General features: G+C 41.2%; 1 protein-coding gene across 1 annotated transcript in view; it reads left to right on the top strand.

The window, feature by feature from the left end:
- HIF1A (hypoxia inducible factor 1 subunit alpha) overlaps positions 1 to 13,078 on the top strand; it is a 33,693-nt gene extending 20,615 nt beyond the window's left edge. The window contains exons 2-15 of the mRNA XM_075282748.1: positions 843 to 1,033; positions 2,026 to 2,171; positions 3,950 to 4,034; positions 5,074 to 5,186; positions 5,617 to 5,819; positions 6,102 to 6,208; positions 6,297 to 6,444; positions 7,235 to 7,458; positions 7,546 to 7,814; positions 8,284 to 8,406; positions 8,870 to 9,258; positions 9,918 to 10,026; positions 10,711 to 10,837; positions 11,721 to 13,078. Coding sequence (XP_075138849.1) covers positions 843 to 1,033; positions 2,026 to 2,171; positions 3,950 to 4,034; positions 5,074 to 5,186; positions 5,617 to 5,819; positions 6,102 to 6,208; positions 6,297 to 6,444; positions 7,235 to 7,458; positions 7,546 to 7,814; positions 8,284 to 8,406; positions 8,870 to 9,258; positions 9,918 to 10,026; positions 10,711 to 10,837; positions 11,721 to 11,872 — 2,386 coding nt within the window. The 3' untranslated portion in view covers positions 11,873 to 13,078. The remainder of the gene's footprint in view (positions 1 to 842; positions 1,034 to 2,025; positions 2,172 to 3,949; positions 4,035 to 5,073; positions 5,187 to 5,616; positions 5,820 to 6,101; positions 6,209 to 6,296; positions 6,445 to 7,234; positions 7,459 to 7,545; positions 7,815 to 8,283; positions 8,407 to 8,869; positions 9,259 to 9,917; positions 10,027 to 10,710; positions 10,838 to 11,720) is intronic.
- The last annotated feature ends 2,202 nt before the right edge of the window (positions 13,079 to 15,280 follow it).

The raw sequence follows: 15,280 nt of genomic DNA, 5'->3' as shown, positions 1-15,280 counted from the left end.
GGGATAACTCCTTTAAAAGATGAGTAGCCCAGTGAAAGCAGATGCATGCCCAAATCAGCAGCAGGCTACAAACATTTGCTGTATCTATCCAATTTAAAAAGTATCTTCCATACCTCCAATTCATAGCTTTTGTTGATAGTCACTGCTACACTCACTCCAGCACAGTTGGAATTTTTCCGGTAGCTCCCACCATTCACGAGCAACCAGTGTAGGTAGTTTTGGTGCCTGATCTGCTACTTGGGCTCTGTATTGTCAGGAGCGGGCAGGGGGCCACAATTCAGAGCTCCAGTCAGAGGTGGGCAGCATCAGAGATCAGAATTGCACCCCTTGCTTGTTTCTGCCTGATACCACCAATCTGGCTGTACAGAACTGCACTTATTGCTTAAGAATGGTGAGGGCTAGAGAGAAAAATATTCCATCTGTGCCAGAATTAATGGTGCAGGGTTTGTTAAATAATAAAAAGGGCTGGAGTAGGTAGAGGTGGTAAAAGGTTCTCTTAACATTTTGCCTTTACTTTGTGATCCCGAAAGATGTATGTGGTGTCCAGCAGATTGTCCTCCTTGTCTGTCTGTTTCAAGCAAAGTGTACATGTTTATGGGAGGGTGAAGAGGAGTACTTAATGGCTGACCACTACCTAAGGTGTATGGGCACCTTTACTGGTCACAGCAGATCAACTGAATGGGACTATCCCATATAATAAGTGCTGAAAAATTGTGTAATAATAGATAAGTGAATACATTGTATTGTTATATTCCGCCCTTTCCATAATGTATATTTCTGTACGATCTATACATAATCTGTTTCTCACTGGTTACCATAATGCCATGTAAATCTAATTGCAGGATCAGTTCAGAGCGTCGGAAGGAGAAATCCCGAGATGCAGCAAGGTGTCGTAGAAGTAAAGAGTCTGAGGTCTTCTATGAACTCTCCCACCAGCTGCCCCTGCCGCACAATGTCAGCTCTCACCTTGATAAAGCCTCCATAATGAGACTCACCATCAGTTACCTGCGTATCAGAAAGCTCCTTGATGCCGGTGGGTGCATGGAAAGCTTCCTTTGTTACCCGATTCTGGCATCTATCTATCTATCTATCTATCTATCTATCTATCTATCTATCTATCTAATCTAATCTAATCTTTCCTGGCCATGAGTTGTGGGGTGTCTTATCTAAGCCCCATATGATATAGTCTCCCCATAATACGTTCTATTTGTAAGTAATATTGCCTGGTTGTAAATTGTATTTGTTTTTTACTGGTTACATTTTCTTTTAACTAGAATTACCTTCTATTACTAGAAGAGGAGATTCTAGTGTCTGTGGATTCTGTCCAGCCTCCTTTTGCCCATTCTCCCATATGTACATGTAACATTAGTATATTTAGATCTCATGGAATATACAGTCTCTTACCAGTTCGTCTTTGTAGATGAAGATGACATAATAAATGTGGTATACAAATAAATATAATTGGGAAAATCACTTTAAGGTTGTTGCTCATCTGTTCCAGTCAAACCAGGCTATCTCTATGCCACATCAAATATCCCTGGGAGGAGATGGCTCAGTGTAAGATGCCAGCTCTAGCTCCTTGTGGTCTGAGTAGCATTCTTTTACTACAGTGTAATACGTCTTTCTCTCTCTTTCCTAGTCCGGCTATATCCTTACTTCTAATTAGTAATATACATTCCTTGTGTTACACGTCTAATAAGATGTTTGGTTACTTTTAAAGAGTTTATCACTTCTGTATTTTAGTTTTATATTGATACATTATCTTGGGCTTTTTTTTATTCACCTTTTATTCTTTATCCCCACCCACCTTTTTATTCTACCATTGGGTGCATAATAAGGTTTGCCATTCCGATTTTGCATTAACCGTGTAGTAAACCTGTGATGGCTACCTTCCATTAATGGGTGACATTCGGCATCTGCTATTTGTATAATAGACTAATATCATTTATAAATGTCTGTATATCATTAATATACGGGAAAAATACTCTATAATGTGTAGTAATAGTAATTTTTTGTATCTTGCAGGTGACACAGACAGTGAATCCGAAATGGAGAAACAGCTCAACTGCTTTTATCTGAAGGCTTTGGAGGGATTTGTGTTGGTCCTGACTGAAGAAGGAGATATGATTTACCTATCTGAAAATGTCAACAAGTGCATGGGACTTACACAGGTATGGGTGGGCTCTCCTCCTCTCTGCTGTTTATACATGTGCCTGACCGGGGTCTTATGTGTTTTGTATTGGAGAGGGAAAACACAAGAAGTAGCTAGATGAACCAGTTTTCAGACAAGAGGCTAAATATTCTGAACTAAGGGTCTCCTGATCCTGCGGACTATGCTCCCATTACTCTTATTGTCAGGATGTGTGGAGCGCAACTGTCTGGTACCATGTATAAATAATATATTATGGGGTTATTCTCCATTACATTCAATTCTTCCAGGGAATAATATGTAGTCTGATGGAACTTGGCATAATGTGCATATATTATAACTTCCACATGAAATCCGAGGGCACTACAGCCCCGTGCACATATATGGACACTACACTTTGTATAGTACAGTGTTTGGTTCTGTGGAATAATAAGTACATATTTGTTGCTATAACTGGATGACTGACTGGTGCCCATTGCATGGCATGGAAATATTGAATATAGCAACATAAGATGTCTGCCAGTGTCTGCAATGTGAATGTAGAGATATACTTGAGTTAACTACACTCACCGGCCACTTTATTAGGTACACCATGCTAGTAACGGGTTGGACCCCCTTTTGCCTTCAGAACTGCCTCAATTCTTCGTGGCATAGATTCAACAAGGTGCTGGAAGCATTCCTCAGAGATTTTGGTCCATATTGACATGATGGCATCACACAGTTGCCGCAGATTTGTCGGCTGCACATCCATGATGCGAATCTCCCGTTCCACCACATCCCAAAGATGCTCTATTGGATTGAGATCTGGTGACTGTGGAGGCCATTGGAGTACAGTGAACTCATTGTCATGTTCAAGAAACCAGTCTGAGATGATTCCAGCTTTATGACATGGCGCATTATCCTGCTGAAAGTAGCCATCAGATGTTGGGTACATTGTGGTCATAAAGGGATGGACATGGTCAGCAACAATACTCAGGTAGGCTTTGGCGTTGCAACAATGCTCAATTGGTACCAAGGGGCCCAAAGAGTGCCAAGAAAATATTCCCCACACCATGACACCACCACCACCAGCCTGAACCATTGATACAAGGCAGGATGGATCCATGCTTTCATGTTGTTGACGCCAAATTCTGACCCTACCATCCGAATGTCGCAGCAGAAATCGAGACTCATCAGACCAGGCAACGTCTTTCCAATCTTCAATTGTCCAATTTCGATGAGCTTGTGCAAATTGTAGCCTCAGTTTCCTGTTCTTAGCTGAAAGGAGTGGCATCCGGTGTGGTCTTCTGCTGCTGTAGCCCATCTGCCTCAAAGTTCGACGTACTGTGCGTTCAGAGATGCTCTTCTGGCTACCTTGGCTGTAACGGGTGGCTATTTGAGTCACTGTTGCTTTTCTATCAGCTTGAACCAGTCTGGCCATTCTCCTCTGACCTCTGGCATCAACAACGCATTTCCGCCCACAGAACTGCTGCTCACTGGATGTTTTTTCTTTTTCGGACCATTCTCTGTAAACCCTAGAGATGGTTGTGCGTGAAAATCCCAGTAGACCAGCCCTTCTGGCACCAACAACCATGCCACGTTCAAAGGCACTCAAATCACCTTTCTTCCCCATACTGATGCTCGGTTTGAACTGCAGGAGATTGTCTTGACCATGTCTACATGCCTAAATGCACTGAGTTGCCGCCATGTGATTGGCTGATTAGAAATTAAGTGTTAACGAGCAGTTGGACAGGTGTACCTAATAAAGTGGCCAGTGAGTGTATACAGTTTATTCATTCGTTTTATTGCTTCTTTTTCCAGTTTGAACTAACTGGGCACAGTGTATTTGACTTTACCCACCCTTGCGACCATGAAGAACTGAGGGAAATGCTGACGTTCAGGAATGGTAAGAACTGTTATGAGGAGCCAGTGCACACAAAGCTCCCACAGCACTTGTATCTGTGCTCTGAAGACAGGAACCTGAATGTGACTACATAGATTATATAATGTTATAGGCCCAGGGTAGTCACATACGGACTTCAGAGTAGTACTAATACAAGAACTTATGTTTTGGGGAGAATGTAGAAGAGTTCAAGGCTTTTTTCTTCTGGATTATTAAATAACTTTATTACCAACCTAGAGTAAAAGTGTGTTAAGCCTTAGAGAGGCAATAAATTAGGAATGGAACATAAAACTCCCTGAGGCACATTCCTGCAATGGCAGTGCTATGTCATACTCCCAGAAGGAGGCAGGCTATGGACAAATGTGAGCTCTAGTGTCTTGTATACACTGTATAAGGCCAAGCCAAGTCCAGTGCCTGTCCTGGGGGTACAGAGTATGTTGGAAGGTTCTCTCCCAATGTCTACCTGTGCTGGCTGATGTATCTCACTGTATAGCCATACAATGGAATAATTGCTAACAAACTACCATTGTTGAAAAAGGTATATCTAACTGTGCACCTTACTAAACTGCTCTACACTACAAATAAGGCAACACAGTTGTGGCCTCTATCAGGTGACAGGGATACACTTCGTGCATACGCCAGGAACTTTTCGCTCTGTATATGTCAAATATGCTTCAAAAGTGATGAAAGAGCATGAAGTTGGCCATACTGTGATTAGATTTTTTTCTCATCCAGCAGATGGCTGTCTTTTTTCCCCAGCATCCAGGAGTAGAGGGGAGCAAGCTACTGCCAGAAACTTATGACGGTAGCTTATTCCCCAGAATTGGATGCTAAAATTCAGCATGGTCATTCAATCCCTTGTCCAAAATCATCACTTGGTGGAGAGTTGGGTAGATCCATACTCAGTACATGAGTGGCAGGTCTTTCTAGTGTATGGGGAGGCTTTTACACTTATCACATGTGCTTGACCTTATCTTGATCACTATACTCACTGATGTTTATAGGAAGGCTTATTAACTAAGAATGTTTCTTTGATTTGCAGGACCAGCTAAAAAGGGGAAGGAACAAATCACTGAGCGCAGCTTTTTCCTGCGAATGAAGTGCACTCTAACCAGTCGAGGGAGAACAGTCAATATAAAATCGGCCACATGGAAGGTGAGTGGAGGATAACAAATATTTTCAGGCAGATTTATCAAGATCTGTGCTTTGTGTGCTGATCTTGCTAACTCCTGCAGTGCTGAGGAAACCATTTATAATGAGGTGCACAGTGACATAAATTTCAGTCAACATTTACATCTGAAATTTGGTATGAATAATCTGTAGCCCTGCGCACAGTGCGCCCTCTCTAACTTCATTTTGAACAATGGAGAGGCTGTAAAAATGCCAGTGAGTTTTATAGTCTCACAAACCATACAAGTGTTCTACTGTGTTATGTGTAAATATCAGTGCAGAGAAGTACATCTCTGTGCAGCGTGAGGATTGGTTTAGACTGAATGCCTTTTGAGCTTTAGAAAACAAATTTTATTAGCATACCAATGTCCACTCACAAGTGGAAACTTTAATTTTTTTTTTTTCCCCTCTCTAGGTTCTACACTGCACAGGACACATGCGGGTTTATGACTCTTGCAATAACCAGAACCATTGTGGATACAAAAAGCCACCCATGACTTGCATGGTGCTAATCTGCGAACCAATTCCTCACCCATCAAACATTGAGTTTCCATTGGACAGCAAAACCTTTCTCAGCCGCCACAGCCTTGACATGAAGTTCTCTTACTGTGATGAAAGGTATATACAATAAAAAGCATCAGCTTCTGAGACTGTCTTTGCAGGAATCTTATTCATTGAGCAACACTGCCTTCTGCTGGTCATTAAGAATGTCTTCAGCTAGTTTACAGAAGTAGGAGGAAGTTTGCACGATTTTGCTGAACAAACAACTTTTTAAGCAGATTATTCTATATTTAACATGTACTCTGTCTATCTAGCTATCTTATCTATATGAGACACATTTATGCATACATATATGCCTCAACATAACAAAACTTTTTTGTTTTGTTTTTTGTTTCCTAGGGTAACAGAACTGGTTGGCTATGAGCCAGAGGAGCTTCTTGGAAGGTCAGTGTATGAATATTATCACGCACTGGACTCTGACCATCTGACTAAAGCCCATCATGACAGTAAGTCCTCCTAAGATGTCTGAATTCTGTGACCATTATATTTGATACTTTTTAATTATGGGTTTTATCTTGATTTGCCTTCAACTAGTGTTCACAAAAGGACAAGTGACTACAGGACAGTACAGGATGTTAGCCAAAAAAGGGGGCTATGTCTGGATTGAAACACAAGCCACTGTTATTTACAACACAAAGAACTCCCAACCACAGTGCATTGTGTGCGTCAACTACGTCTTGAGGTAAGTACTTGAGCAGTCATGGGTTATTTCAGGTAATGTCCACATGGAACCAGGGCTGTGGAGTCCAAACCACTGACTCGGGCGACTCTATTTTTCCATAACTACTTCATGAATAGCTGTTAGTCGTGGTCAGCTAGAAGCAGTAAAAATCTTCTAATTCGTTAAAATACCAGCAATTGATTCCTATAAAAATAAATATGGAACAAACTATTGTAGAATTGGATTTAATTTAATCAAAGTCAGAGTAGTCAAATTTTTTGACTTTGCCCAAAACTGGCCCTGGCTTTGACTCAACAGCCCTAGATGTAGCACAGCTGAGTTTATTATAGTATCATAATGTGTTTTTTTTTTTTTTTGTTTTTTTTTTTTCTTCTAATGGTAATGTTTTATCAGAGCACACAGAAGGAACAACGTGTGATACTCGCATAAGATTGTGGTCAACCATATATTGAAACCTACAGTGTGCTGAACCTGTCTACTTAAGTTTGGCCGGATGACTATCTGATGGTTTTTGGGGAAGGGTGCCTGAAGTCTCCCAGACACATTATTTTAGGGAAGGGAAGATCAGCCAATTTTTGAGGCAGTGTCTTACTCCCCTCTCCCCATTTAGAACATATACACTCTGCTGACTTTAATGTACTGTGCAGTATATATTTTGCAGACTACTCCTGTTTGCTTGGTCTGTTGGGATAGTTTCCTGAAACACTGTTAAGTCTATAGATTCAGCAGCTTGCTTTGGGTGCATTGTACAAGATGACGTATCAACATGTTCTATGGCTTTTCTTTTTAGTGGCATTGTGGAGAAAGACCTTATATTGTCCATTGGCCAGACAGAGACTACTCCAGCACCCACTGAGTCTGCTGAAATAAAGATGCCCCCCATCTTCTCTGACCTGGACGAGCATGACATGTCTAGCAGCTTGTTTGATGAACTGAAACAGGAACCAGAATCACTGACTGTTCTTGCTCCTGATGCTGGAGATGAGATCATTGCACTAAACTTCAGTTCTAGTGGTAGGTGTTAAGTGCACTGTACAACTTTGTTTTTGGCCTTGTCTTTTCTTGGAAAGTGCTAATGCCATGTATTATCTTCTCCATTAGATTCTGATCAGCAATTTGATGAGGTTCCATTGTACAACGATGTAATGCTCCACTCGACCAGTAAGCCACCAGAGAACCTCTTGGTGTCTCCCATCCCAGCTCCTGAGAAGCCCAAGCCTCTGCGCAGCAATGCTGACCCTGCACTAAACAGAGAAGTTGTGATAAAGATGGAGTCAGGCCCAGAACAGCTGGAACTGGCATTCACCATGCCTCAGCTCTCTAAGCCATCCAGCCCATCAGACATCAGCAGCAGTCAGAGCTCTACAGAGGTACACACCAAACTGTTTGTAGTAAAGAGACCCACAGAGAGTGGTTTCCTAGATTAGCAAGGAACTGTTGTTTAAAGGGTTTGTTCCACCATAACAACTTATATCCATAGGATGTGTTTGTTCGCTGAGGGGATGAAGGGGGGAGGAGGTGTGTGACCAGTTTGACCCTCGCAATCACAGAAATGGTTGTCTTTCTAGAGCTATGGTCATGTATGCATGCTACTGCTCTTGTCAGACAGGTAGAGATGGAAGGGGTTAGCATGTGACTGCAGACTGCACACAGATTTCTTTTTGTAGTCTGTAACCCAGTCTGCATTGAAGCTGTAAAGACAAAATGGTATCATATTATCAATGAACATTTTGCCGAGTTGCCTTGGTTTTTGCTTCAGATGTGTTTAATAAAAATAATCACCCACTACAGAAAATTTCTTATTTCTCTGACAAAAATGTAAATTCTATTTTTCTGTAGCCTGGCACACCTGCAGAATATTGTTTTGATGTGGACAGCGAGATATCCAGGGATTTCAAGATGGACCTGGTGGAGAAACTGTTTGCGATAGACACAGAATCAAAGGCCCCATTCTCCACACAGGTACGTATGTCACTTTTGCTTGTGGTTTGCCAGGCCCAGTTCTTTTAGTACACTAAGTTTTCTGTTTGCCTGTACTGCAGACTCGCATTTGATTGAGAGTCAGCATGACTGTAGATGTGGTGTCAGGAAACAGAAACTCCTTTTCTCTGATCTGTAAGCCTCGCTGTGGATTATTGTTGACTACCTTGGTTGTAAGTGTGAAGAGTGTTCATGTGTGTAGTGTATAAGTTTGTCTCTTTGTAGTATTTGAGTACCACTGGTGAATCTGTACATAAGCTACTCTGTTGACAATGCTATATCCATTTGACTGTTTGTCTTCTAATATGTCAGTTTTGAGATTTGCTGACTACTGAACCAAATTTATATGTCCTCATCTCTGTCTGAATTACTGGTGATTACTCCACTAACACTTACTCTTTATTGCACCCATATACTGACCATATATTCCTTCCTTTCTATGCAGGAAACAGATCTTGATCTGGAAATGTTGGCTCCTTACATCCCAATGGATGACGACTTTCAGCTCAGAAGTTTTGATCAACTTTCTTCTTTAGAGAGTGAATCAGCACGCCCCCAGCCTTTAGGTCACGTGACCAATCTATTCCAGCCAACCACAACACCCATCACCACTGATCTCAAACCAATCACCACCGAAGCCATGAGTGACCCTAAAACCATCATTGTCCAGTCACCTACCCAGGTGATGAAAGAGGTGCACAGCGCCCCATCTTCGCCATATAGTAGTGGTAACCGCAGTCGCACAAGTTCCCCTGTAAGAACGGACAAAACTTCAGAGAAGACCGACAGATCCCGCCCAGGAACTCCTAATATACAAAGTCCATTAAGTAAAAGGTAATTACTTAACATCAGCAACTTCCAAATAATGGTGTTCATAAGTTGAGACAAAAATTCCATCTCTTTACATAGAAGGTGTTAGATGAAAAAAAGGTCCGCTGTGTTAGACTAAGAGCACACCTAGCAAAATTGCTGACGTTTTTCACTGCTTTTCTTGCTGCGGTTTTCACTTTTACTTTCTCCTTCCCCCACCACCCAAGAAACCCACATTCACATGACTGAGGTTCACCTGTGAAACTCTGTTTGCGTGTTGTCTGGATTTACCTGCCTGAACAGTGTGCTGGAAGATGGGCTCCTAGCGTCATACATACCATACTGCAGGCATATACTGTTCAGGCCGGTAAATCTGACCACACTCAGACCGAGTTTCACCCCCATCAATCTCATAATATTCATTACCTATCTTCACGATTATTGATCGTAACTCCAGAAAAGTTCTCTAGAAGCTCCAACCGAAAGGAAAAATCCATTTTTTAGATGAGTAATGTGTCAATTTGTGAAATATGCTGAAAAGTGTGAATAGCGTTGACATTTGCAAGGGGACTGCATAGAAATCTGCAGGTGAGCTGCAGATTCAAAAACTTGGTAATGTACTGTAGCACTCAAAGGTTTTGTGGTACCTGCTGCTGACCAAACATTTCCCCTGTTTTTCACAGATCTACAGTCCTGGATGAAGACCTCAATCCAAAGATGATCGCATTACATAATGTCCAGAGAAAACGTAAAATGGAAAGCGACGGTTCCTTGTTTCAAGCCGTGGGAATCGTAAGTTTCTTAAATTTGGTCATAAATACTTATTCATCTTATTGAAGTGGCTGTTCAGGATTGATGGCTTATTCTTAGGATAGGCCAGAAATATCGGATCAGTGGTGCAGAGACAGCTGGTCCCCACACAGATCAGCTGTACAGAGCCATTCTATGCACAGCACAGAGACTGTAGCAGTTTGCTCTGGTCCCACTATAGTGGTCGGATGCCAATGCTGCCGCTCACCTCCTATTGAAGTCAACATCCATGCCATTTGCTTTGGCACAGATATCACTGTCACTGGGTGGTGAGGAACACACCTCCTTCATAATGCATGTCTACAGAAGTATACAGTCAGGGGGCATTCCTCACCCCGCCCATAGATGACACTGAGCAGTGAGGCATGGCACAGATATCTCTGAATTCTGCCCTGGTTGCAGTCAGCTTGCCAGCAGTATATGACTGCCAATGTGCTATCTGTGCCAGAGCTAACGGCATAGATATCTCTGCAACTGGTGCAGTTACCAGCAAAGGCAGCCCACTGAATTCGGCACACTGTCAATTTTCCAGTTGTGTAGCACGGACAATTTTAGAGGGTATGTAAGGTCCTCTTTAGGTTATATGCAACAGTGAATCTATTTGCACCATATTTATGCTGGTACTCACCTGTAACTGCATGTCGTTTGTTTGTTTTTTTAATTCAGGGGGCTCTGTTTCAAGCAAATGTTGACCCAGGGACAAGCTCGCCTCTTTTGTGGAAACGTGTCAAAGGATCAGAACAGGACCAGCCAACTGGTGCTGAGCAGAGAACAATTCTCCTGTTGTCCACAGGTTTGTTCTGCAGTGCTTTATTGCTATAAATTTGGATTATGGATGACTTGCTGCTGGAAAACATTATCACAGCTTCTGATATAAAATCATCTTAGACAGTCTACGCTTTAATGAGCTAAAAATGAATAAAGCTTATTCAGTGTGCAGTGAATTCTGACAATATTCGTAATGTACTGTCTATATCAATTTCTCACGGCACATTGCAAGACCTAACTCTGTAACGGAAGTAAGCAATGAAGGTTCCTCTTAAATGACAGCAAGCAGAGATTGCGACATTGTGAGAAATTGATACTTTTCGTATTATTAGAAAACTATTCATTATTTTCTGAAGCTGTAATACCCCTAACTGCTGCCAGTCCACTATTATCGTTGTTCTGTCTTATCCTGGGAAAGCTGAATGACAGACGACACAGCCTTTATTGGGACATTTCCAGATAGTACATTTTTCCATTAACAGAATTAATTGCTGAGCCTTTGATTTCTGCTTTGAATTTGCCTTTTTTCTTTTCCGTGAGTGGCGCACAGTGAATTGCCAGGTTCAGCACTAATCCCTCTACGGCTACACGGATTTTACAACAGTGATTTTACTTAACTATTTTTTATTTTTTTTTTATTCATCTTTACACAATGCTGATCCACTGCAGATTCCCCTGTGTGAACATGAAATTATAGGGGAGGGGGAGGGTGTCTCAGACCTGTGGCCTGTTCTTATTGTAATGTAGAATATATCAAGCTTGGGAGCAGTTATAGGTGACAACACCCACGATTGCAGTATAGGCAGCCATATTGGCTGTCACCCAACTTTTCCAGAAGTAGGACAACTTGAAGATAACAATAATTGTATCCCTGCTTCCTGACCTATGAACGTTTGTTTTCCCTATAGACATGGCCAGTCGATTGCTTGGGCCGTCATTGGATGGCACCGGACTTCCGCAGCTGACCAGTTACGACTGTGAGGTGAACGCCCCCATACAAGGAAACAGGAACCTGCTACAGGGAGAGGAATTATTAAGAGCTCTCGATCAAGCTAACTGATCCTCGCTTTGTTCCACCTCCGGACACTTGTGAACCTTCTTCACCCAAAGCAGTGTATTTATATTTTCTAGATCAGATATTAGAAGCCTGTCTACAATACCGCACTACTTCAGTTAGCACCATCTCTGCTCCATCTGGCCATCTTTTTCCACTTTTACAAATGTTATTTTATTTACAGAAGAGCTTTTTTTTTTGCTCCATTTATATGAATACTACTTAATATATTATCTCATCTTCAAACGTGCACCTTCTGTTATTTTTTAACGCTGAAAGACAAAAATTCTCAAAAAAATCTTGACTTCTCAGCAGTTTCTTTTATTATTCCATTAGAAGTTCAGTTTATTTTGCTTGTCCTCGATGTCCATGTTGTCCCAACCTTCTCCTATGTTATCATGCACAGAAAAACAATGCTTTGCCAGCGGTGCATTGTAGTCACAATCGCACAATATATATTTTCTTAAAAAAAACAAGAAATACCAGCAAGTTCATGCAATATATTATGCATTTTTAAAGTTTTAGTTTATATATATATTTTTTTTGTCTTGGATTCTTTTTAGTTCATATGGTCTAAAAATCATGTTTAAGGCCTGATGTTATCACCATTGTTCCGCATGTTGTAATGTAACACAGTGGCTACGGCAGAGAATAAAAAAAGCGTAGAGATGTAAACACCATAACCCAGGTGTAATCCAGTAGAAATATCTAGATAAAAATCCAGAAGATGTTATGGTAATGTAGCAGATTGTACTGTATGACAGCTCTGAATAAAAGAGAACTTCCTGCTTGTAGTTGTAAGACTCATGGCAATTTTGTAACCGTATGAATTATACCTGTTTAACGCCCAATTGTGGTGTAGAAATTCAAGCTCACCTGAAAACGAATAAAAATAAACTATAAAAGAATCCTACATTGCTCGCAGAACGGCATTGTACGTAACGTTTGCTTGGTATTTGATTTTAAGCACTTTTATCATCCTAATTTTCATACGAAGTTCAGTAAGTAAAAACTTTTTAGAAACTTTTATGATATATTTTTTTTATTTAGAGGTTGTTGTAGTTGTAACTTTCAACATCTGCTCAGTGTGATTGTATGTTGCATTCTGTGCAAAATGTTTTCTCCATCTTTCTTTTTTGCTGTTTGTGGTTGGATCGAACACTAACTGTATTGTTTTATGACATCAATAAACATTATATGTGGACCAGGCCACACATGCTAGCAATTTGTCTTATGTCAACTAAGGCTGCACGTCTAGACATGGGAATGGGAGATTATTAGTCACGGACTGCTCTGTTTGGGTACACCTAGCACTCCAATTCATTGCAATAACAATTTGGATGAAAGAAGTTCAGTCTCTCATGGAGCGCATAGTGGTTTCTGATGAGTACCATGTGGCAAACAATAACACACAAAGTACCATGTGGCTTGGACAGGTGAGGCCATCGATGTGACTCAGTTGTCTAAGCTGCAAGGCCAAAAACCAAATCTTTAGCCCATGGCAATTTGCTGCAAAACTTTTTGGCTAAATGTGTGGGCTCCCGCTAGGCCACTTTAAAATGCCTTTTAGTTATGAATCCTATTACAGCCACAGTGGCAGCCTTAGCCCACATGCACACCAAATTGTTACAAAATTGTCCTGAAAAATGGACGTAGTACAAACAGGTTGTGCTCATGAGGCCTTAGGCTATTGTGCCTGTAATAGGCTTCATAAGTTATAAGTGTGGGGGAGCCTACATATGTATGAGTAGAGTGCTGTTCTGTAACCATCACTAAGAATGAGGCCTCATTTTGTGTTAAAGCTGATTTTATTTAATTTTTTTTTTTAATTTTTAATCCAAAATCAAGAATGGCTTCAACTGGAATGGAAACTATAAAGAAAGTATTTATTCCTTCTGCTAACTTCACACCAGTAACAAAATCTGGGGAAAAAAAACACAGCTATTTGATTTTGCACCCACTATTTCTCCATACGGGACGTAAATGCCTCGATTTGCCCGCAGTGGAAACGCTGCAGGAAAAATCGCGGCGTTGAACAGTGCAGGCAAAGTGGATGGGCTTCATGCGAATCCCATGCCTACGTTGTGGAAAAGACGCAGTGCGAACATACTGCAATTTGCAAAGCCGTTGCGGCTTTACAAATTGCAGTATGTCAGTTATATCTACGGAAACGCCGACGGCTTTCCCGTAGATATAATGGGAAGAGAAAGTCCGCAGAGGAAAACTCCATGAAGTTTCTCTTCAAAGTGCTGCGGAAAGAACTGCAATGCGATCACGCAGTGGTTCTTTCCGCAGCGCTTTAGCGCTGCGATTATGGCCCGTGGGGCCTTAGCCTAACCCTAATAGGGTAATGCCCTACCCTATGGATTTGTTAGGCCAGGGCCCCATGTTGTAAAAATGCAGCGTTTAGGCCATGGCAGAAATGCGGCGGCAAAAAGTTGCATTTTACATTACCAGCAGAGTGGATGTAATTTTGACATCCACACATTGCAGAAAAAATAATCTGAATCAGAAAAGCTGTGTTTTTTAAAAATTGCAGCATGTCAATAATACTTGCGGGAAAAGCTGGCGTTTTCTGTATAGGCATAATAGGGCCATAAACTCCATAGAGGAAAATTCTGTGAAATCAGAGAAAAGATGTCGATTAAATAGAAAGATGCGTTTCTTCCAAGGTTTATTTTACTGCACTTTGCTACATGGATTCTAAATATGGAAAAGCTGTCACTAGTAAATAGAAGATGGCAACTCTAGAGATTATCTATCTGTGTTAAAAATTTATATGAATTCTTTACCTTTTTGAGGATTGCTGGCTGACAAATATGGCCACAATATTGGGTTGCATAAGGGTTTATTAATTCACATTAGTTCTAGTGATGCTTTAATGAATTTATTGGATTATAAACGTCCGTCTTCTGAATCAATGTATTCCTTTATTTCTGATCATGTAGCTTGAAGGCACAGGAAATAATATAATCCACACTGACCTATACCTGGCAGATTTGAGGCACATTATTGTCATGCTCAGCTTTGCAACTATGTCCCTAATGCATCCAAAATGAAAGAAAAATAAAGAACTTTGCGCATAATCTTCAATCATTTAGTGTATTCACTTACTATGCAGCCCCATGTTTCCCTATGGATTCCAGATGCATTCAGGATCTGACACCACATTTATAATCATGAAGACAAATACAGCTGCTTGGCATCTGTATGATCGCGGTGGCCTGACTGCGGGGGGGCCCCTACTAATAACAAAAAAGGAGGTCCTATTTCCCTAATGAATGGATTGCAGGTCCAGCATTCAACCTGCCTTTCTATCATCTATGGGACTGCTGACCAGCTGCTCCATTCGTAACAGGGCTGCAAGGAACCCCCATTCTTGGAACTGGTGAGGTTCCTACTGGTCTGACCCCA

The sequence above is a fragment of the Leptodactylus fuscus genome, chromosome 7 (assembly GCF_031893055.1).
Source record: "Leptodactylus fuscus isolate aLepFus1 chromosome 7, aLepFus1.hap2, whole genome shotgun sequence".
Taxonomy (NCBI): domain Eukaryota; kingdom Metazoa; phylum Chordata; class Amphibia; order Anura; family Leptodactylidae; genus Leptodactylus; species Leptodactylus fuscus.
This window is presented reverse-complemented; position numbering and strand designations above follow the sequence as displayed.